Source organism: Archocentrus centrarchus, unplaced genomic scaffold (genome assembly GCF_007364275.1).
Source record: "Archocentrus centrarchus isolate MPI-CPG fArcCen1 unplaced genomic scaffold, fArcCen1 scaffold_68_ctg1, whole genome shotgun sequence".
Taxonomy (NCBI): Eukaryota; Metazoa; Chordata; class Actinopteri; order Cichliformes; family Cichlidae; genus Archocentrus; species Archocentrus centrarchus.
In genome coordinates, this window is record NW_022060284.1 from 198,421 (window position 1) to 222,877 (window position 24,457).

At 42.1% G+C, this 24,457-nt stretch overlaps 1 protein-coding gene across 1 annotated transcript; it reads left to right on the forward strand.

Annotated features, from left to right (window-relative positions):
- Positions 1-17,812: 17,812 nt before the first annotated feature.
- Positions 17,813-23,089, forward strand: mymk (myomaker, myoblast fusion factor). Its single transcript, XM_030725710.1, has 6 exons — positions 17,813-18,120; positions 19,339-19,453; positions 20,503-20,651; positions 20,946-21,062; positions 21,271-21,411; positions 22,178-23,089. The coding sequence occupies exons 1-6, from the start codon at positions 17,986-17,988 to the stop codon at positions 22,376-22,378; spliced, it is 858 nt and encodes a 285-aa protein (XP_030581570.1). The 5' UTR covers positions 17,813-17,985; the 3' UTR covers positions 22,379-23,089.
- Positions 23,090-24,457: the final 1,368 nt, after the last annotated feature.

A 24,457-nucleotide genomic window follows, 5' to 3' on the forward strand; every position in this document is an offset into this window, starting at 1 on the left:
GCGCTGAAGATGACCGAAGTGAACTCGCGGGGCAGGTAGTGGGGACGGCATTTCAGGGTTAGGAGCTCCAGGTTAGGTGAACATGATTGTTTCAGAAGGACAACATTCCTACTGTCACACCAGTTGTTATTAATCATTAGGCACACACCTCCTCCTCTTGATTTTCCAGACTCACTCGTTCTGTCCGTGCGATGAACACTGAAGAACTCCGACGGCTGTACGGCGTGGTCCGGTATGAGGGGAGTCAGCCATGTCTCCGTGAGACAGATGATGTTGCAGTCCCTTATGTCCCTCTGAAACTGTATCCTGGCCCTGAGTTCGTCCAGCTTGTTATCCAGTGACTGGACATTAGCCAACAGGATGCTCGGCAGTGGCGTTTGGTGCGCTCTGCGCCTCAGCCTCTCTCTTACGCCGGCTCTTTTCCCTCGGGGCCTTGTCCGTGACCTGGGTGCTCCGCGTCCTTTGTTTGAGCTGGCCCACTGGAAACGCTGGATCTCCCGAGGCCAAGTCGGGTCGGGAGAAAAAGGTGTCAGAATACAGCCAGAGTGCTGTATTCTGATATTAAAAAGAGTCTGTCTGTCATACGTGATATGACACAGAGCAGGCGGAATTATAAAGTCCAGAATTAGAGCTAAACCTAATATATACAAACAAAGCGTAGGAGCAGGTACGACGGCTGCTGACCTCACCAGCGCCATCTTGGCTATTGTTCTGCCATTACTTGCCACTTGCAGTAATTTAGTTTCTCTGTCAGATTAGTGTTACTAGGTGCAACTGTATTATTATGTATACCGTGTAATGTGACTCAATGTGTATATTCTGCATAATTTAGCATAATGTAGAACGTGGTTGTATAGTTCCTAATTACCTTTCTGTATACTTTTACTTCACAGAAACCACACACACACACCTGTATTCTGGCACCAGCACTTGGACTTTTATTCACCATACATAGAACGTGTATGCAACAGTTCAATGAAGAATCCAACTGTGATGCTTGTCTGTCAATAAATCTCTCAATATCACCTGAAGTCGCAGCTGTTCTCTGACCGGAGCACATAGCCAAGGGGGGGTCGACCAGCCATCTACGCACACGTCCGTCACAAGTGGTCCTTCGAGCCGGATGACCGCCCACGGCGCTATGGCGACCCTTCAAGGTGATGACAGAGAAGACGACAACCAAGTCCGCCTCCAGAGAGTGAGACAGCTCCCAGGGCATCTTAGGGATTACGAGCTCGTTTTCCCCGCCACACAGCTGCCTCCCTTTGAGCGACATCTTCATCAGGCTACTGAGACTCAACCAGCTAGCCAGCTAGTGCCTACCGACGTTATCATGTCTACGCCAACCATGCAGAGGACATATGAAGAGGAGCAATGACATCGCATTGAAGCACGCTACAATGACCTGACCACACAGCTACGAGAGTTGCAGCTTGTGATGGACAGCGCTAAACGCCCGCCCTATGTACACAGTGTGCCAGCTGGTCAGCCATCCTATCCTCCATCTTGCTATCACTATCCTCCACATCACACTAGCTTGCCAAGGCTAACCCTTGACAACCCTGCCGGCAGGTATCGGTCAACACCATTGCACAGCCCCGCTCGCAACACTACTGCAGCCGACGTAGAGCCCCCACAGCAGCCAGTGTTACAGAGTAGCTCCCCTTCGCGTCATCCGAGCCTTCCACTTCAGACTGGAGAGTCACGTGCACAAGACCAAGCCATGCTTACCCCGCCAATCCTCCAGGCCCCGGCACAAGCATCTATGGATGATGGATGGATCTCCGATCCCAATTCTGCACCCCATACTCCTCAACGGCAGGATGGCTATCTACCAAGGTCTGCGTCACAGCTTATTATACCTCAGGCTCAGCCGGTACAGCCCGTCAACCATCCACCCCCTGCCTCACCGAGTAATCCTTTTCCTCCGCCTGTTCAGCATTCGCTACCTCCTCCACAGCAATACCGGTCCTACCCTCAGTACCCTGTCTACCCGCCTGCATTTTACTCATCCGGAGTGTATTACCCCTATCATACATCACTCCCGCCAGCCGGGCACATGCCCACGATGCCATCGCTAACACCCTATGGACAACCCGTTCCACCACCGGGGCCACCACCGGGGTTACCAGCTCCCGGCATCCTGGAAATGGCCATTGCCTCTTCCTACGGCATTCCCAAGCCTAAACTTTTCCCATTCAGCTCTGGAAAGGAGAGTGACTTCATCATGACGAAGAAGGGACTGGACAGCGTGTTAAGTCCACACAAGCACCTAACCGAGGACTACAAGTACCAAGTACTTCTCGACCTCCTTAAACTACCAAACACCTATCAGGTGGCCAAGAGGTATGTACACGACCCAACACCATATACGAGTGCCATGCACGCCCTCGAACAGCGCTACGGTCAGCCGCGCCAGCTTGTCCAAGGAGAGTTGAAGGCCATCCTGAACTCTCCCCCTATCAAGCCCGGTGATGCCCAGGCCTTTGAAGACTTCTCATCCGCTGTCAGCACACTAGTGGGCCTACTAAGCACTATCGACGGCGCCTCTCGAGCCGAGCTGAGATGTGGCTCACACGTGGACACACTGCTAAGCAAGCTGCCTGCCACCTATCGAGATCGCTTCGCTGAGCATTGCCTGTCTAAAGGGATCATCCGCAGCAGCAGCGATCGGACATACACGCTCCCTGACTTTTCTGATTGGCTGGAACGCAAAGTGCAAGCCATACAGGTGGCTAGATCGGCTACTGGGGCCTCCAAACCGGAATTCACTCAGTTCGAGCGCAAGTACAAGGCTGCCAAGCCCCAGCAGTCTAAGTCTGCCACTATCTATGTAACTAACCAGTCTGAGAGCTCCGAGCCACCACAAGGTTCTGCCACCTCTCCAGCCCGTTCAAACCCCAGCAAAGTCTCCAAGAAGCGTGAGCGTTTTAAGCCCTATTGTCCCTTCTGCTCCAACCAAGAACACTACCTCAGTGCTTGCGCAGAGTTTGCTAAACTCAGCACAGCTGAGAAAGGTGCGTGGATTAAGGAGAAGAGTAAATGCTGGCGATGTGGGCGTGGTCACAAGCCGGAGAGCTGCACCTTGAAGAAGCCTTGCTCCACCTGCAACGAGCAACACCTTCTTGTCCTGCATGAGGTGGCTATCCAAGCCAGTCCGAGCCTCTTCAATGGTCCTACATCTTCCAGTCTGGTTTATGTAGGTCAGTCCAGTCACTCCAGTCGCATCATGCTGAAGGTCGTTCCTGTTCAACTACATAGCGGAGGCAAGACGCTGGACACTCACGCCGTACTGGATGACGGCTCTCAAAGAACCATCCTTCTCCCTGCCGCCGCCAGGTATCTTGGGCTGCAGAGAGAGGACGAAGTTCTGCCACTCCGCACTATCCATCCAATATTCTGCATAATTTAGCATAATGTAGAACGTGGTTGTATAGTTCCTTATTACCTTTCTGTATACTTTTACTTCACAGAAACCACACACACACACACACCTGTATTCTGGCACCAGCACTTGGACTTTTATTCACCATACATAGAACGTGTATGCAACAGTTCAATGAAGAATCCAACTGTGATGCTTGTCTGTCAATAAATCTCTCAATATCACCTGAAGTCGCAGCTGTTCTCTGACCGGAGCACATAGCCAAGGGGGGGTCGACCAGCCATCTACGCACACGTCCGTCACACTCTCTGTAAATTTCTGGAGCTACATACAAGATAAATGTTTAAGCTTTCCAACCTTCAATAAAACCCAAACAAAGCTTTTAAACCCTCTGTGGTCAAAAAGATAGAACTCCTATTGTTAAAAATGTGTGGAATTTAAAAACTGATCCCACAGTGCAGCACCACGAGCCCTCCCGCCACCCACTCACTGCACCTTGAATGTTAAGCTCAATAAGTTAAGGCGATTAAAGTCCCTTTTGTTGCCAGAGCCGATTAATTAGTTTGTGTTGCAGATGTTAATTACCAATACAACAGAGGAGAGTCTGATTTCTTGTAACTTAACAAGACCAGAGGTGGCAAAAGTACTGACATTCTGTACTTAAGTAGAAGTACAAGTACTTATGTTAAAAAATACTTTAGTAAAAGTCGAAGTACTGGTTCAACTTCTCTACTTAAGTAAAAGTAAAAAAGTACAGGCTCTGAAATGTACTCAAAGTAAGAAAGTAAAAGTAGTTCTTTGGAGGACGTTTCTACCTGCTATTTTTGTGTAAAACTAACCGAACCTCGTTATATATTATTGTAATAATATAAAATAAAATTACATGAGAATGCAAATATTATTCCAATCTAAATTTTAATCCTAATGAATGCACTCAGCTTGAATCTGTTATGTAGGACACAAACTGTTAAAGGGAATTTAAACACAGCTCTATTCTCCATGTCCTCCATAGTAGAGGGTGACTGTGCCTCCACCTAAACACAAACATGAGGATACTCAGGGGTTACAGTGGGATTCAGCAGGTGGACGAACCCTAAGATCAGCTGTAGTGGCTCTGCATGGGGAGAAGAACCACAACTTTCTATTGTAGCTGCAGTTAATGATGTTGGTGTGCAGACTGTGATCAGCTGACCTGCTGCTGCTGCTCTGAGGTTTACTGCTCTGTGTGGATGAACTGAATTCACAAAGATGTAACCCTGTATTTCACAGCTATCTGAGCTGATCTCCATCCCCTACACTGACAGCATACAGGCTGTAGAAATGTTGGATTCAGTGAATGAATCTCAGCATCAGCAGCTTTGATTCAAACTCATCTCTGCTGCACTGATGTAACCTGTAACTCTGACCATGAACACAAACACTGTGCTCCAGTCCAACACAGAGCTTTACTGTAAATACAGTACAACAAACTAACCTATTTATTACACACTAAACTGCAGTATTTTCATACAATCTTTGAATTACACAAAGTCAGCATACTTCAGTTTATTTTCCAGTCCTTACCTTTAATTCTAACCTCTTCTTCCTCTCCTGTCCTCTTTCTCCATCTCTGAGTGAACTTCTCTCTCTTTGCTCTCCCTGAAATACAGCAGCTCTTCTTTTAGCTAGCAGACACACTGTGTGACAAGCTGCACACACTTTGTGTGTTTGCTGATATTTGTTGAGCATTTAGAAACGTTGCATTTACCTGCCACACGTTACTCCCTTCGTGCTCGCTCCTCTTCAGTAGCGCTAGCTAAGCTGTTTATGTGCCGCAGCGCAACTTACGGACTCGGTCCGGCCCGATTTTAGCGCTATAAATGATACATTAATTATATGGGTTTGCGTATTTAATCCCTTTGTACGAGATAAGCCCCGATGATGAAGGATACGCCAGTACAATTCTCTCTTATGTGTTATTATTCCTCTGTTTAGGCTCAGATCGTTTGATGTTTGACGGCGCACTGACCGGAAATGCAAACTTCTTCTGACGTGTTAAAAAGTAACGAGTCTGTTTGAAAATGTAAGAAGTAGAAAGTACAGATACTTGTGTAAAAATGTAGGGAGTAAAAGTAAAAAGTACTCAGAAAAATAAATACTTAAGTAAAGTACAGATACCTGAAAAATCTACTTAAGTACAGTAATGAAGTATTTGTACTTCGTTACTTCCCACCTCTGAACAAGACAAATAAAGAAACTACAACCCTGAAGCCACTTCATCTGAAATCCTCTAGTCTTTAATTTTTTTTTTTAGTCAAACAGATGACTAATATATTTCCAGGTGGAACGGAGTTTGTTACGGACCGAATTCAAGTTTGTGACAACTGTGCGTACAGTGTTGTCCTTTGTCAAAATCCGATGGAGCGCAACCACATTACATTATGTGTACAACTACATCTACCATGTGATATCATTTAATGTTGATTGGAAGGGAAATGCGGGTGTACGATGGATGCAGAGACAGAGAGCTTGACCACACAAGGACGGCTGAGTGACTTGGAGAAGGGAGAACATCTAGGCACTGCATCATTTTCTTCTCAGTAGTAACTGGTGGCAGCTGTTGCAATTCTCTTCCCAATGTACACTCCGAGGCCAAAAGCCAGGATGTGTGAGATGAGTAAGGAAGGGATAAAGTATTAGGGTATTTTAGTTTCCTGCCTGTTCCAGCTGCATGGCCAGGGTATCTGTCAAATGTTTTGTTTTTTTCTGAGGCCCTAGAGAGAGAAAAAAAAATGTATGTATATATATATATATATATATATATATATATATATATATATATATATATATATATATAGATAGATAGATAGATAGATAGATAGATAGATAGATAGATAGATAGATAGATAGATAGATAGATAGATAGATACACACACACACACACTCCTGATCAAAATCTTAAGACCAGTTAAAAAATTGCAAGAATTTGCATCTTGCACTATTGGATCTTAAGAAGGTTCTAAGTAGAGCTTCACGATGCTAAAAGAAGAAATCGGTGCAAGAGACAAAAACTTTTGAGCAGGGAATTTATTGAAAACTGAATTTACACTCAAACATGATTTTTTCAGTTGATCAAAAGTTTAAGACCATAGCCTTTAAAAGCCAATAGCTGTGCAAAAATTTGGATTCCGTGTCATTTTCTGTCAAGTCTTTACACTGTCAAGACCTCCTGATGGCAAAAGCAAAAAAGCTCACTGACTTTGAACATAGTAGGATTGTTGAGCTGCATAAGCAAGGCCTCTCACAACGTGCCATCGCTGCTAAGGTTGGACGCAGTAAGTCATTTTGCATTTTTTAAATGATCCTGAGGGTTAGAGAACAAAAAAGTCAAGTGGTAGACCCCAAAAAAATTTCACACGCACTGAGCCGCAGGAACTGATAGGCTGTCCGTCAAGACACGGGACGATCCTCTACCCAAATTAAGGCCATTACTGGTGCTGACTGCAGCCCAATAACCATCAGACGGGATCTGCAAGGGAAGGGCTTCAGAAACAAAAAACGCCTTCAAAGGCCACGTCTTCTTCAAAATTGCCCATTTGGACTTTGCAAAGGTGCACCAAACAAGGGACATTGAAAGGTGGAAGAAAGTTGTCTTCTCTGATGAGAAAATTTTTAACCTTGATGGTCCTGATGGCTTCCAACGTTACTGGCATGACAAGGAGATCCCACCTGAGATGTTTTCTACACGGCACAGTGGGGTGGGGGGTGGGGGGGTATCATGATTTGGGGTGCGTTTTCCTTCAATGGAACAATGGAGCTTCAGGTTGTGCAGGGGCATCAAACAGCAGGTGGCTATGTGGAGATGTTGCAGCGGGCATCCCTCATGACTGAGGGCCCTCGCCTGTGTGGTAATGACTGGGTTTTTCAACAGGACAATGCTGCAGTTCACAATGCCCGCCTGACAAAGGACTTCTTCCAGGAGAATAACATCACTTTTTTGGACCATCCTGCATGTCCCGATGATCTAAATCCGATTGAGAACATTTGGGGATGGATGGCAAGGGAAGTTTACAAAAATGGACATCAGTTCCAGACAGTGGATGCCCTTCATGAAGCCATCTTCAACACTTTGAAGATGGTGTGTGATAGTGTCAACAGCAAGTTTGCTGACGACACCACCGTCATTGGGCCGATTACTGGGGGGGAGGAAGCAGCTTACAGGGAAGAGGTGGCCCAGCTGGTGTCCTGGTGCCAGGAAAATAATCTCTCCTTAAATACAGAGAAGACTAAGGAAATGATTATTGACCCGAGGAAGAGAAGAGACCAGCATGATCCATTATCCATCAATGGGACACAGGTGGAGACAGTGAACACCTTCAAATTCCTCGGCACCCGCATCAGTCAAGATCTCACCTGGACCTACAACACAACACAAACTGTCAAGAAAGCTCAACAGAGACTCTTCTTCTTAAGGAAGCTGAGGAAATTTGGATTATCCCCCAAGCTCCTCAGCAACTTTTACAGATGCACTGTGGAGAGCATCCTGACAAACTCCATCACGGTGTGGTGTGGAAACTGCACCACTCAGGACAGGAAGGCTCTCCAGCGTGTCATCAAAGTGGCACAGTTCATCTGAGGAGCTGCCTTCCCATCACTACAGGACACTTATAATACCCGGTTAATAAAGACAGCACACAACATCATCAAGGACCACACCCACCCACAGCACACACTGTTCACACTCCTGCCATCTGGCAGATGTTACAGGAGACTAAAAAACAGTTTCTATCCATCAGGCTACTGAACCACTGACTGATTATCAAACTGTGATTACCTGCCTTTTTTTTCCCCATCTGTATATATTATATATCTGTACATCTGTATATATTGCACTTGCTTTATTATTTATTTATTTTTACTTTTTAAATTTTTCTATATACTTGTTCTTTCATTTTATTTTAACTTATTTATTTCAATTGTGTGTAAGGCAGTCGCAAGTAAGAATTTCATTACTCGGCATAACCAGTGTTTTGCGGTGTACATAAACGTCTTGAATCTTGGAGCAACATTCCACTAGCCTCCTGGAAACACTGGCATCAAGCACGCCAAACAATTGTTTGAAGTGATCAACAAGAATGGTGGAGCTACTCATTACTGTGTCCTTTTTTTGACACTTTGATTTCTGTTTTTAGGCGGGTTTTGGTTTTTTTTGAGTTATGTCTTAAATTTTTGATCAGCTGAAAAATATGATGTTTCAGTGTAAATGCAGTTTTCAGTAAATTCCCTGCTCAAAAGTTTTTGTCTCTTGTGCCAATTTCTTCTTTTAGCAGTGTGAAGCTCTACTTAGAAAGTTCTTAAGATCCAATAGTGCAAAATGCAAATTCAAATGCAATTTTTTAACTGGTCTTAAGATTTTGATCAGGAGTGTATGTATATATATATATATATATATATATATATATATATATATATATATATATATATATATATATATATATATATATATATATATATATATTTATATATATATATATATATATATGGAGCACTTTAGTATAGTAACCACTGACCAAAGTGCTGTACATAAAACAAATAAGAACAAGAGAAGATAAGATACAATTTAAAAGGTAATTTAAAAAAAATGACATAGATAAGATAAAAATAAATTACAATAAAATACACAGTCTATCCTAAAAAATAAATAAATAAAATCAAAACAAAACAGCAGTTCATACTAGTCAAAGGCCAATTGAAAAAGATAGGTCTTAAGAGGAGATTTAAAATTAGCCAATGAGGAGGCCTGTTTAATGCCTCCTGCTCCAAAGACCGTAATGTTAACCACTATATATATATATATATATATATATATATATATATATATATATATATATATATATATATATATATATATATATATATATAAATAATTTCAACAATATCACCTTTTCACATGTTTGTGATGTCAGCTCTTGACTTCCTTTGACCTCCTGACCTTGAAGGTGAGAGAGAGCTAAGGTCATCAGACTCATTCAGACATGCTTTGCTGCCTCAATCTCAGCCACAAAACTTGCAGAAACGTTTCAAAAACAGTGTGGCGTTCCCGGCAGAGGGCGTGGCGTGGCAGCTCAGGTTACTAAAACACTGCGAGAATCTGAGGCGTGTGGTGAAAGGCCTCGGCAATACTGCACCCTTTGTGTAGCTGCCTCAAGCCCTTCAGCAGGTGTAACAGCTGAGAGGAGAGCACCAACTGCTGCCTTGTCACTATCGTGGTATCATTCAGACAGAAATTCTTTCTGGGAACAACAGTGCAGAGAGAAGTCAAATATGGCTTTGCTTTGAGGAGGCAAGCAGAAATCTGCCTTATTTGGTGCACAAGTTTATACACACACAGTTTTAACTCAGCTGAAACTACATTAATCTGCTTATATTGTGTGCTATAAAAAGGATATGATTGATTGTTGTGATCATTCTGGGGGTCTAATTGTTCCCAGTCAAATTGCAACGTCCTTAGGTCACTTTCAAATGAAATTTCCTGTATTTTGTTTAGGAAGACGAGCATTCAGGCAGGTTTTCTACTGTTTATTTTAAGTCTTAGTGTATAAAACCATCAGGTTTTGTTTTTTATTGTTATGTCTTTGATACTTTACATTATGTTCAGTGTTGTGGTTGGTACTCAAAAAAGTAAGGTATTACACATTACATATTACTAATTACTCATTACTTTTCTTAAAAGTAATGCAGTACAGTACTTAATTACTCATTGGACAAAGTAACTTGTTGCACTATTTGTTACATTACTTTCATATGACCTAAAATTATTATTATGTAATTACCACTTAACAATATAAATCAGAGGCTACAGTCCCACACACTGACACAAATCCCTGTGAGGACACATATGATCTTTCTGTTAGTGTTACGTATGAACACAAAGTTCAAAACCAGTCCAAAGTGACCTAGAAGCAATTGGCACAGTGACTCCACTTTAGAAACATGCACAGGTAGAAATGGAGGCTACAATGCTACAAGCCTGACTGCTCATCACTGCCTTTGTTACCCACTGAAGCTCAGGCTCTGGCTGCTGGGCTGGGGTCGGCATACACTCAGCATATCACCACTCTGGGTTCTTTGCTGGGTTTGTGTTAGCATGCTGTCTATGCAGATGCTTGCAAAGACCCAATGTTTTTTTCTGTCCTGCAGTTTGCACTCTTGTCCTTTAATGCAATGAAAATAACTATAATGTTCATATCTCCACTTCTCAAAAGTTGTAGACTGCTCTGCTATTTTCTTCATCAGCACAAGAACTTCAATCAGTTGATTTTAGTGCAAGTGTGCAGGAAGAAAATGGTGTTTGGTTTTTGTTGGTTCTATCCACCCAGCGTGCAGATACTGAAGAACCTTTGCAACGCAAGTAACTGACCTGTAACTGTAATGTGATTATTGAATTTAGTACAATAACATACTACATTACTGCATTACTGAAAAATGTAATGTGAATACAGTAACAGGTTACCTTGAAACACATTACACTCAGCAGTGATTATGATATACAGACATGCTAACGTCCATTGAGGCTGGCTCATTTTTAAATGCCCCAAGTAGTGATTTGGTCTCTTATTTTGAGCCATTATGAAACTTAATTTTAATTTCAAAGGCTAGTAGGATATAAAAGCTGCATGCATAGGTTTTGTTTAAAAACTGAAAAAAAATTACAAATGTTTTCAGATTTTTGTCCCAAAAAGATTTTAAAGGCTTTTATTTTTCCCCCTCCTGGAAGTTATATGTTACTTTTCAGTACATCTTTCATACACAGTCTGTGGACTAACTCCAATAGGTTTCTCAGAGGCATGTGACACCCACAGTCCACACACATGCTTCATAGGCTGATTGGTAATCCTAAATTGGCTGAAGGTTTGAATCTGAGTGTTGGCTCTCTGTTGGTCCTGTGGTGGACTGGCAACCAGTTCAGGGTGTACTCTGTCTTTCACCCAGTGATAGCTGGGATAGGCTCAACCATCCTATTCAGCCCCTCATGACCCTGAACTGGGTAAGTGGTAAAGATAATGGATGGATGGGTAGAAATTCTTTGCCCTCCTGCTCTCTGACGGGGACGGTCGCATTCTATCTCTCTCCCTGCCCTCCCCATCTCTCCTGCTTGCTGCTTGCTGTAAGAGCGTCTCTTACACACTGTCCGAATAAGAATAAGATTAAGAGCATCATGGATCTGGCAAACTGGGCCCTGAACACCACTGATAGAATTTTCTCCACTATGAGATCGGGGAAAGGGGAGCCTGCATGTCCAAGTGGAACAGACCCCGTTGGATACGTCATCGATTCTTGGAGCCCGTGGAGACCTGTGCTTCTCAGCTTTGGAGGTCGAGGACGTGGAAGACGTCTACATATTCAGCTATTTGGTAGTGGTATCTCTTCTGTTTGGGCTCGGAGGATACCTGATTTACCATTCAATTCAATTCAATTTTATTTATATAGCGCCAAATCACAACAAACTGTCGCCTCAAGGCGCTTTGTATTGTGGGTAAAGACCCTACAATAATACAGAGAAAACCCAACAGTCAAAAACGACCCCGTATGAGCAGCACTTGGTGACAGTGGAAAGGAAAAACTCCCTTTAACAGGAAGAAACCTCCAGCAGAACCAGGCTCAGGGAGGGGGGGGTCATCTGCCACGACCGGATGGGCAGAGGGGAGAGAAAAGACATGCTGTAGAAGAGAGCCAGAGATTAATAACGATTAATGATTAAATGCAGAGTGGAGTATAAACAAAGTAAATAAGGTGAATAAAAAGAAACAGTCTATTGTGGGAACCCCCCCAGCAGCCTAGGCCTATAGCAGCATAACTAAGGGATGGCTCAGGGTCACCTGATCCAGCCCTAACTATAAGCTTGATCAAACAGGAAAGTTTTAAGCCTAATCTTAAAAATAGAGAGGGTGTCTGTCTCCTGAATCCAAGCTGGAAGCTGGTTCCACAGAAGAGGCGCCTGAAAGCTGAAGGCTCTGCCTCCCATTCTACTCTTAAGTATCCTAGGAACCACAAGTAAGCCAGCAGTCTGAGAGCGAAGTGCTCTGTTGGGGTGATATGGGACTATGAGGTCTTTGAGATAAGATGGTGCCTGATTATTCAAGATCTTGTATGTGAGGAGAAGAATTTTAAATTCTATTCTAGATTTAACAGGGAGCCAATGAAGAGAAGCCAACATGGGAGAAATCTGCTCTCTCTTTCTAGTCCCTGTCAGTACTCTAGCTGCAGCATTTTGGATCAGCTGAAGGCTTTTCAAGGAGCTTTTAGGACAGCCTGATAATAATGAATTACAATAGTCCACCCTAGAAGTAATAAATGCATGGATTAACTTTTCAGCATCACTCTGAGAAAGGATGTTTCTAATTTTAGAAATATTGCGCAAATGCAAAAAAGCGGTCCTACATATTTGTTTAATATGTGCATTGAAGGACATATCCTGGTCAAAAATGACTCCAAGATTTCTCACAGTGTTACTGGAGGCCAAAGTAAGGCCATCCAGAGTAAGTAAAAAAACAAAAAACACCAGACCAGGTGGGAGAGGAAGGAAAGGGACTTTCAGAGGAAGGAGACTTTCATACCAAAGCTGAGTCATTTCAGTATCCAGCTTTGCTCTCAAGAAGCACCTTCTCAGAAATGCTCTGAGGTCAGTCTGGTACTTTATATCAGCTGGATGATAGGAAAAAATGTACAGTTACTGAGTCCAGGTCTGTTCAAACAGTGTGTTTGCAGACAGTTTATAGTTTTTATTTGTGCCTTCCTGCAAGGGAGTAGATTTTATGGTCATGTCTTCTCTGTGGTTGCAATTCTTGTGAATCAGTCTCTTCAGATGGCTATATTTCTTCAGTGAAATATTGCATCTGATGGCAATAGTTGGCATATAACCTCATTAACACATAAAAAACTAAATATATATATATATATATATATATATATATATATATATATATATATATATATATATATGTATCTGTGTGTGTGTGTGTGTGTGTGTGTGTGTGTGTGTGTTGCTCAGTTAAGTTCAAACAAACCAACCATTTTTTCTGAATTAGATTTGAACCAAGACTGGAGTCCCACTCTAAGCCAACACATGAAAACTGGTAGAGAAATACCTGTTGTATTTTTTCAACGTGTTGTGGCTGTTTGATGTGGCATTGAGCCGACCCTGCCGAGTTTCTCCCAAAAAGTAAAGACATTCACCCGGCACTGGGTATGGTGGTAAATACTTCTGCTGCTCTGGCCCTGTGAGAGCTGGAGAAATGTCTGCTTTTTTGGAGAATTGTCATTATCTCACCATGACTTAAATACCAAAAGATAAACTTCAGTTTTAGTTTTTCTTTCAACTGACTGTGCTGCTCTCCTGCCAACAGATCTTTTTGTGTGTGGACTAATAAAATAATATAAAATGCCACTTTTAATCATTCATAATATAAAACAAGTAGTTCTAGCTCAAACCTCTGCCTTTCATTCAAATGTTTCACAGCCTGCAGTAGCAGTAAAGTCAGCAGGGGTAGTCTACATCATTAGAAAACCAAGCAAATACAAAAAATCTGCTCCATTTAGAATAGAATAGAATAGAACTTTATTGTCATTATACATACAACAACATTAATCATTATACAACAAATTATATAACGACATTCCATCATAATATAACGAAATTGCGTTCGGAACAACCATCCAGAGAAGAACAGACAAGACTAACATAGGGAAGATGGGTGTCCACAGCCGCTGCCGTTTTTCACTGGTGCCGCCGCTACACTCAGTCCCCAGAAAAAGGAAACAAACACACATCATGGGGTAGTTAGGTTAAAAAAAGTCATCTGGGTCCAAAAAAACCACCTTAGCAAAGTATATTTGCATATTTAAAGCCAGGATAGCAATATGGTGGGTAAGGGCGGGGGCAGGAGGGGATGCAGACAGAGACGAGAGGGTCAGGGCATTGTGGAGCCAGATGCCAGCTCCTAGCCAAAACATTTCGCTGATAGTGATGGATGTTCATCAGTGGCCGTGGTACACCAGATCCAGCTTCACAAATCACAGAGGGGGCTGAGGGGGAGAGCGACCGTCACACATTGTTCTGGAGAGATATGATTACCAGCCCAAGGCTGGCTAGGGGCTAGGGAGCCGAATTCCTGATAATGCAGATGTTGTTTTGGAACAGGCTGCTTGTTTTTTTTTCCAACAGCCTTCAGTTTCACTGGGGAACCCATTCAGTAAATCCAATATTCCAAATTCATTTGTTACCGTCCTCACCGTGCAGAACCGAACCTTATCTCCAGATCTAACCCCTCTCGCCTGCGAGCACGTTCTTACAGCTCAGGTCCACCAGGCTTTGAGTCTGAGTCTGTACGGCTCTGCACAGCCCATCCATCTGGGCCTGCAGCCTCGGCAGATGTTGAACTGCTGCCCAGGTTTTCTTAATTTCCTGGTAAAAAGCCATCATTGACCCAGCTGTCTTAGCTAATTATAGGCCAATCTCCAACCTTCCTTTTCTCTCAAAGATTCTTGAAAGAGTAGTTGTAAAACAGCTAACTGATCATCTGCAGAGGAACGGTTTATTTGAAGAGTTTCAGTCAGGTTTCAGAATTAAAGGTACTGCACTGCAGTGGTTTGAATCATATTTATCTAATAGACTCCAATTTGTTCATGTAAATGGGGAGTCTTCTTCACACACTAAGGTTAATTATGGAGTTCCACAGGGTTCTGTGCTAGGACCAATTCCATTTACATTATACATGCTTCCCTTAGGCAGTATTATTAGAAAGCATTGCATCAATTTTCATTGTTATGCAGATGATACTCAGCTTTACCTATCAATGAAGCCAGATGACACACATCAATTAATTAAACTGCAGGAATGTCTTAAAGACATTAAGGCCTGGATGACCTCTAATTTCCTGCTTCTAAATTCAGATCAAACTGAAATTCTTGTACTCGGCCCCACAAATCTTAGAAACATGGTGTCTAACCAGATACTTACTCTGGATGGCATTACTTTGGCCTCCAGTAACACTGTGAGAAATCTTGGAGTCATTTTTGACCAGGATATGTCCTTCAATGCACATATTAAACAAATATGTAGGACCGCTTTTTTGCATTTGCGCAATATTTCTAAAATTAGAAACATCCTTTCTCAGAGTGATGCTGAAAAGCTAATTCATGCATTTATTACTTCTAGGGTGGACTATTGTAATTCATTATTATCAGGCTGTCCTCAAAGCTCCTTGAAAAGCCTTCAGCTGATCCAAAACGCTGCAGCTAGAGTACTGACAGGGACTAGAAAGAGAGAGCAGATTTCTCCCATATTGGCTTCTCTTCATTGGCTCCCTGTTAAATCTAGAATAGAATTTAAAATCCTTCTCCTCACATACAAGGTCTTCAATAATCAGGCACCATCTTATCTCAAAGACCTCATAGTCCCATATCACCCCAACAGAGCACTTCGCTCTCAGACTGCTGGCTTACTTGTGGTTCCTAGGATACTTAAGAGTAGAATGGGAGGCAGAGCCTTCAGCTTTCAGGCGCCTCTTCTGTGGAACCAGCTCCCAGCTTGGATTCGGGAGACAGACACCCTCTCTATTTTTAAGATTAGGCTTAAAACTTTCCTTTATGATAAAGCTTATAGTTAGGGCTGGATCAGGTGACCCTGAACCATCCCTTAGTTATGCTGCTATAGGCCTAGGCTGCTGGGGGGTTCACATAATGCACTGTTTCTCATTCACCTTATTTACTTTGTTTATACTCCACTCTGCATTTAATCATTAATTGATATTAATCTCTGGCTCTCTTCCACAGCATGTCTTTTCTCTCCCCTCAGCCCAACCGGCTGATGACCCCCCCTCCCTGAGCCTGGTTCTGCTGGAGGTTTCTTCCTGTTAAAGGGAGTTTTTCCTTCCCACTGTCACCAAGTGCTGCTCATAGTGGGTCGTTTTGACTGTTGGGTTTTCTCTGTATTATTGTAGGGTCTTTACCCACAATACAAAGCGCCTTGACGTGACTGTTTGTTGTGATTTGGCGCTATATAAATAAAATTGAATTGAATTGAATTGAATTGAATTGAATCATCGCTGATATGGTTATCCACGCCTCCACCGCTCTCTACCATGTTTGTGTGTTCAGCTTCCAGTTTAACCGCAGTTTAGTAGCGAGTGCTGCCATTAGCACTAGCGATCGTTCGGTACCCAAAGGACCCCGTCCCCCATCATACTTAAATCCCTCATCAGTGACTAAATATAGACCTGCAGTAGAAACGTGTTTAGGATAATGCTTGTGAATATAAAGCATTACAACATTGCGCTCTTGCAGCCCCCAGTTTTTCAGCATAAACACTGGGGGCTTCAGCATTAACACACTGTTAATACGAAAAAAGTATTTCTCATCCGATTATTCGAGTAATTGATGGTATAATCAATAGAATACTCGATTACTAAAATAATTGATAGCTGCAGCCCTAATATATATATATAAAAGCATAATTATTATGAAAAATGGTTATCATACTATCACAGAACTTATTTTTCTAACAGGGGTGTAGCCATAACATCATTTCAGCCATCCATGCAGAAGTTTGATTCTGTTTGAGCATCACAAGTAATGAACAAAATTTCACACATTCTTTATTTTAAGCTTGCAAAGTAAAGGAGTCAGGGATGGCAGGCAGCAGACCAAACCACTGTGAGGATTATGGGGGAAGTCAGTTTTCTGAAATTTGTGTTATTCTGCAACTACGATATACAATGTGTCAAGGTGACTGGACTTTTTAAACCCTAGTGAGGGTTACCCATAGGGTTTAAATACCTTGGACTCTACACCTTTTTGGGACTGTGAGTGGTACCTTTTTTCAAGCTCTTGAGACTATCATGACCTGGATGACTGACACAATGTACAATGTTAAGAAATGAAAAATGAGATTTGGACCCTGCTGTCCTCCTGTAATATCCGGCCAATCTTGTGTGAATATGACTGTCAAGGGACACCGGGAAAGGTCAGTTACCTTTTGGGGGATGGTTGTGTTATCTTATCTATCCTTATCACACATTAAAAATTAGTATTGAGCCCTCTTACGCCATAGGCTACACAACAGGAAAGGCACAAACAGGCATCAGACCCTGAGCCTTTGAGTCTGAACAATAAAACCACAATAAAAATTTTGGCACTGATCTTTCAGCTGGGCGTCTGCTCATTCCAGCTAAAACTCCAAGTTGACTCACAACCAGTTAGTGTCCAATATTGGATGTAATTTGTCCTTAGATAGGCCACATTATAACATTCTAGTCCTTGCCCTGCCCAGAGCCCCTCCCATGTTGCACTGCTGTGCAAACAGCTGAGTGGCGATGACACTGCACATACAGGCTTCCATCCTCAGGGACATTTAAACTTTAAAGGGCCAAAGTGGACAGCTGGGTGTGTTCATGCTGCGTGGGAGTGTGAGTGCTGTATAAGCATCCTCATTCACTCTAAACTATAAGACACTCGTGGACTGTACCAGTTGATATTCCACTTTAATGAACCAGAGGAACCTTTGAAGCCTAAAGGATAAATTGTCATCTACAAGTTTTGAGTCAACCATCTCTTCAGCAGCCATGGGTGCATTTGTTGCCAAGATGCTGCTTCCTACAGTTAGCAGCCTGGTGTTCCTCCCTACAGCCAGTGTGGCTGCCAAGAGGGGCTTCCACATGGAGGCCATGGTCTACTTCTTCACCATGTTCTTTACTGCGGTGAGAGTGCTCTGAAACTTCCACATGCCTGTTCTTTAATCTCAATGACTTGACAATTAGCTGACAACACTGTTTGCCTTTTTGATATGCCAGGATGGGACTTGATACCTAGTTTCTGCATCTAGATGCCTCCCCTAGAATATAATAGAAACTGGTGGCACTTGTCTTGTGGTCTTCAAAGAACTCATTTGTACTTTACCAAACTCAGTGTATTAGTAAATTAGTAAATTGATATTGACACTTCCTTACTATATTATTGCTTCCTTGCTATGTAGCACTTTCTTGATTGCAGTAATCCCAGATCAACCTGGCAAAATAGCCACTTGATGTTTACCTTGTAAAAATTTCCTTGTACGATATCAGTCAAACAAAAAAAAAAATACAAGAACATCTAATAATGTATTAAATTCTTAAATATGTAAACAGAAAAGCTCAAATATCTCCTGCATGAAAAGGATGTGGGAAAAGCTAAATTATACCAATAAAAACTTTTTAGCAAATTCATTTTTGAGCTGATGGAAACTTTATTGATTTATAGGTGCAAGCAGTTTTAGATAATCAGAAAAATGGTAGTGGGCGTACCAACCATAAACTACAGCCAGCAACTCTTTTTTCTAGAGATCTGCCCCAAGTGGCAACCTCAGGGGAGTTCCTCTAATGGCCACTGAGGCTGGCTCCAAAAGTGAGTCAATCCCATCGACTCCAATGTTAAAATACAAAGATTTACAGCAATAAAAAGCATGTTTACAGCCTGGTATATATAAAAAAAAAAAAAAAAATGGCACTGCATCCTCTCATCTAAATATGGATTCTGGCATTAAAAACTAATTTTCCAGCTCCAAAATGTGGACCCCAGAACTAATGAGTGACATCACTGTAGCTACATTCACCTTTTATATTCTATACCGTCTATGATCTAACTATAACAAGAGGCTTGTGTTTGTGACAAGCTGTGGACACAGATGACGCCCCGTTGATTGGTGAGTGTAATCAGGTACAAAATAATTCCACATAAAAAAGTAAGAAGTAACAAGGTAGCATTTTCTTGCTACCCTGTTACAATAATAAGAAATTTCATGTTGTAGAGTTAAAAAACACATTTTGCCACATAACCTGCCTGTAGGTAAAATAGAATTCAGCTTCATTAACAGTGATGAACTGTATGGTGTATGATGTAGGATGGTGTGGGAGTGTTAAATGGATGCTGTTTTCCTGCAGATCTACCATGCATGTGATGGACCAGGTCTCTCTATCTTGTGTTTCATGAGATATGACATCCTGGAGTACTTTAGTGTTTACGGCACAGCACTCTCAATGTGGGTCACACTTATAGGTGAGTCCTAGTACGCAGAATGTGTTGTGACTTAGTGGCTGCAGTACTTTGTTTTGTTTTTTTAAATGATCTTTTGCTACTGTCTTTTTTGGTACCAGAGATGAGCACGAGATGAAAAACAGCCAGCTTAGTCTGCAGCAGTTGTTAATAACATATGTTCAGGCATACTCACACTCAGACATTAATACATTTGCTGCTACTCCCATTTAATCCCAGAGAGGTTTTGCAACAAAAACTTTAAATCACATGCAGCAAAGTGCCAAATGCTCTGACAGCTGATTACACTGTTGGGATCCTCCTGTGTTTGTGGGAAGGTTACTAGTAAAATATCAAGTAATTCTTGTTTGTAACCTTCATTTAAACAATAAGTGAAATTCTTAAAATTTAGATCCTCTTTTTCAAGATTGTCCTGAGTTATGATAAGAATCTGGCCTGTAGCTTTCCTTAGTCACTTTTGTACTTAATGGCATATGCTGATGATTTCATCAGCTAATTTCAGACATTTTTAAGGAGTCAGCTCTCATAACACCTTTTTCTTTCTTAGGTCGAGTAAGTTTGGTTTTTTGTTAAATTCAAATCCAGTCTTTAAAAAGTCACCAAGCTTCTAGAACTTGTACAGATTCAATGATTTCAAATGGCCTGTTATTACCATAGAATGTATATAAGAGATGGATCCTGGGTCCAGGTTTGAAAAGTGAAGCCAACATGGAAATGCCATAAACCTGAATTCTTTCTAGTCACCAGTAGGGGGCGACTCCTCCTTAACCTTCTTTCTTTATACATTTCAAAATTAAAGATTTCTGTGACATTAATATTTATACCTCACACCAGTCCTGCTTACAGTGGATTTATGTGGTCCTTAGCTATGTATTAATAAAATTTGGTCCTGACTTGATCCAATTCAGTCGAACAAGAGAACAAAGCTTATCTGTAATCTTTACTTGGCAAACAGTGCACCACCTCTGCAGAGTAGTGGTTTTTTTTTTGTGTTTTTTTTCCCCAATATCCATGGGTGAAAGAATTAGAAACCCTTCATCTCCTTGTCCCAGCTCTGGGTGACTTTGATGAACCTCAGCGCTCCACTATGACTATGTTTGGAGTGTTGACCATCGCTGTGAGGATCTACCAGGATCGCTGGGGCTATGGGATCTACTCCGGACCAATCGGATCAGCTGTCTTCATCATTACTGTCAAATGGGTTAGTGGCAGATGGCAAAGTGTATTTCAAATATTTTTCTCTGTTTCAGTCTGTCTTCTACTCTCATCTCTTCCTTAGTCTCCTCCACCTCTTTCTTCATGATCTCCACTTTAAATAACTTTACTCTTGTATTATTCTAATGTACTCTAATGTATTTCTTTTTAACTCTTGCATTCATTCTTTGTACTCTTTTTGTACCCTTTATTCCTCTCCCATCGCACTTTATCTTATTTTCTTTTGTGTGAGTCTGAGCTGTGGATGTCACTGTGACTCACTGAACTCCTACTGTTGCAGCTGCAGAAGATGAAGCAGCTGAGGGCAGTTTATCCAGAGAAGACAGTGTACACACAGCAGGTCGGTCCAGGCTGCTGCTTCGGTGCTCTCGCTCTAATGCTGCGCTTCTACTTTGAGGTGACCACCATCAAATCACAAACAGATATTTAAGTAAGATATACAGAATGTTATAACATTCTGTATATGTTATATTCAGAATGTTATAACTCACACATATATTCTGTATATGTGTGAGTTAATGAGGCTGAGGTTTGAACTTCTGTCATTTTGGGGTTTTTCATCAATATGTGGTTGAATATTGAAAGAGTGTGTTTTCTCACCGCAGGAGTGGGACTACGCCTATGTCCACAGCTTCTACCATCTGTCTCTGGCTGTTTCCTTTGTGCTGCTGCTGCCAAAGAAGAATCGCTATGCAGGGACAGGACAAAATGCTGCTAAGCTCAGCTGCTTCACTCTCTGTTGCTGTGTATGTTCCATTTATTTAGCAATGTCCAAAACACAGAAATTAAAGCTTTTGCACTTCCAGTTATCTTGTCTTATGTAAAATGGGCTTGTTCCAATGCATTCTCAAACTGGGGTGTAATGTAAAGACATTTTGTGAGATACCTCCTCTGTGACTCTATTATAGAAACTGAGTCCTTTGGCACTGGTGGCTGACCAGTGTTTGCAATAAAGGCCACTGAAGGTTATCTGGTTGTCTTTGACAGACTTTATTGATTAATGTTATAAACAGTCCCTCACAGCACAGATGCCATTCAGTGTAAATGGGCAGCTGAGAACAGGCTGATTCTTTCAGTGGCTTTTTGAAATAACATCTGTGGTTAACAGGACATTTTCACAGGTTGTTCTACAGTATAGAAATGCAGCAGTAAATATCCCACTGCTCAATCCTGAAGCTTTTACATGTCCCTAAGAAGGTGTTTGTTGAGTGCCTAAATGAAGTCAGTTTATGGCCTAACCTTTGTGTTTTACCTCTTGGGACGTGTTTACACTTTTAAAAAATCAAATAAAAGAAACTGGTGACAAAATGGGGAGAAAAACCTGAAGTATCATTTTTATTTTCCACAGAGCTTATTTTCTGGGATAATCCAAAAACCCATAGAAAATGTTAACTTAAATGTTAACTTAGCTGGACGTGTTTGGCAGATTTACAGGTGGTGAATTCAGCATTTTTCAAGGTTGTGCCCTTAAATTTGACCTAATCCTCTTTCCTAATTACTTTTTCTCTCCAGACCATGTCCCCTGGTACTTCTAAAGACAAGAAAGACAAGCCAAAAAAGAAGTCACGTCGGACAGTGTGGACCATCCCCACGGAAAAGCCATGGGCACAAGGCTGCAGCACCCCCACGCTGCCACTTTACAGCCCTCCACCATCCACACCTGTCAAAGGGACCAGTATCAGTAAGCTCAAAGAGATGAACGGCTGGAAGTGAACCCAAAAACACACCCACATATCAGTGTGAGTAACAAAGGAGGACTTCATCTAGAAGGACAGGTGCAGATAAAGGTCTGAAACTGAAAAAATCACCAAATAACTGTCAGCCAAATGCTGATAACCTTGTATATGGCTGGTAAGTTCATCTACTTCAGCAGGAAAGCAACAATCATGTGAATGTTCCTTTCTGCTCCAAGAAATCATTTTTGACTGGTAGATTATTTAAGATCAGCACTGACTTTAGGAATCCACCAGCAGATAAAGAAATAAAAGCACAGAATTAGGGCTGTGGTGCCCTAAAACACCGATTTAAAAAAAAAAAAAAAAAGGCCGTCTGAAGCTGAGGACAGGCATCACACTACTAAAGAACACACGCAGCACGAACAGGGAGACGGTGGCTGAGACAAGCCAGTAAAACTGACTAGAAAATTTATGAGAAGAACAAACAGGCAGATGGTTTATCTCTCCAAAATATATAAATTGTCTTTAGAAATGTTCCTCATGGGAGACCCTTCGTCTGCTCGCCTCTGTCTGCCCTATTCCCCTCCTCTTTTCTCTTTCCAGTCTCTCTCAAGGAAAGGAACCACGTGGCCTGTGAGAATTATAAGATTGTAAAGCAACTTTTGCATTTTATGCATCATTGAGGTGCCAAATATGTCATGTGGAGCATCAGTGATGGAAAGTAGTGGCCCAGACATCAGTCTGACTGAAATGTAATGTGTTTCTGGAGGAACAGGTGGACTCTGACTGGACAGCTTTGGCTCTATTTGAGCATGTGTAATATACTGTTATTTATTACAATATGAAAGATTCAATACCCTGTATTGTGTGTTTTTGTTTTTTAAGTTTTGTAATGTTTCAAAATTAAAATAAAAAGTCATGATCTTGTGTTTAACTTGTTTATAAAGGCTGGATGGAACTTAAAGACCCTCACCTCTCTAGACCATTCCCATAACACAGTAAGAAGTATTTTGCAAAAACCCTGACTGCCACATACTTCAAGGACCTCTCCAGTCTAGCAGCACTAATCCAATTCCAAACCCACATATCCCATTCTGCTTGTACTTCAGGAGTACACGGAGTCATGCGTCCACGCACGTCACCTGCCCCGAACACTACCCAAAGACTACAAACGTGCTCTGCATATCTTAGACAAAACAGAGAATGTACCTCCCCTCCACCAGGAAATGTTTTGAGCTGGGGCCAAGCCGCCAGCTCCTGTGCCCAGAGAAAGGTGTTTTTGTCTGGACTCAAAAACCTGGTTGGCTGGGCCACAAGCACCTCCTAGCTGGCTGCACGTCCCGGCCCTGACAGGAGAGTAACTTGAGCCTTTTATTGCACAAGCGTGAAGCACTTCTCGGCTCCTTTACAACCACTGTCTGTGCCACAGTACTCTGCAGAGAGCCCACACACATTCAGGACAGTACAACTACCCAAATGTATGCATTAAGTTCCCACCTGAATCCTAATCAAGTCTTAACCAGTAAATTTAATTTTTTTACTGACCCTCGGGGTGATGCGGTCCTCACAAAAAGAGGATCACAGAATCACACACACACCATCTGAGGGTCTGAACCTCGGCCTGCCAGCTGAAGCTTATCCTAGGCTTCTGCACTGCTCAGTGGGCATCCACAGTGTCAGCACAATAAGCTTTGATTGAAATAAGCACGAGCATGGTCATCTGCACCCTACATTCCACAGCAGCGTGGAATTTCAGTGGCCACCAAAAGATAGTGAAGAAAAACATCTGAACAAATAAAAACTTTTCCCCAGAATTAAAAATGCTAAAGATGAACAGTATTCGTTTTCATTAGAGCCATTTAAGAGTACATGGTGTGAAGAGACTGCGACAGACTCTAGTATATGACATGTTTGTGATTTTATCTATGTGGTGTTGGTGAGACAGCAGCCTTTGTGCCACAGCTCCTTTCTCTGTGTGTCAGCTGTTGCCACAGCTGCTGTTCATGCTGCAAGCTCAGCTGCCTCACAGAGACAGCCACAGAACTGCAGCCACAACACATCTTCAGTGCTGAAACCTGTGATACCATCTGATTCAATCCATCTGTGGAAGAATGTC

What these genes read in the sequence shown, in the direction of transcription:
- mymk (XM_030725710.1), top strand. Translation starts at nt 17,986, where the DNA reads ATGGGTGCATTTGTTGCCAAGATGCTGCTTCCTACAGTTAGCAGCCTG. An exon ending in TCACCATGTTCTTTACTGCG is followed by an intron (nt 18,121 to 19,338) that starts GTGAGAGTGCTC and finishes GTTTTCCTGCAG; the next exon opens with ATCTACCATGCATGTGATGG. An exon ending in GCTTCACTCTCTGTTGCTGT is followed by an intron (nt 21,412 to 22,177) that starts GTATGTTCCATT and finishes TTTTCTCTCCAG; the next exon opens with ACCATGTCCCCTGGTACTTC.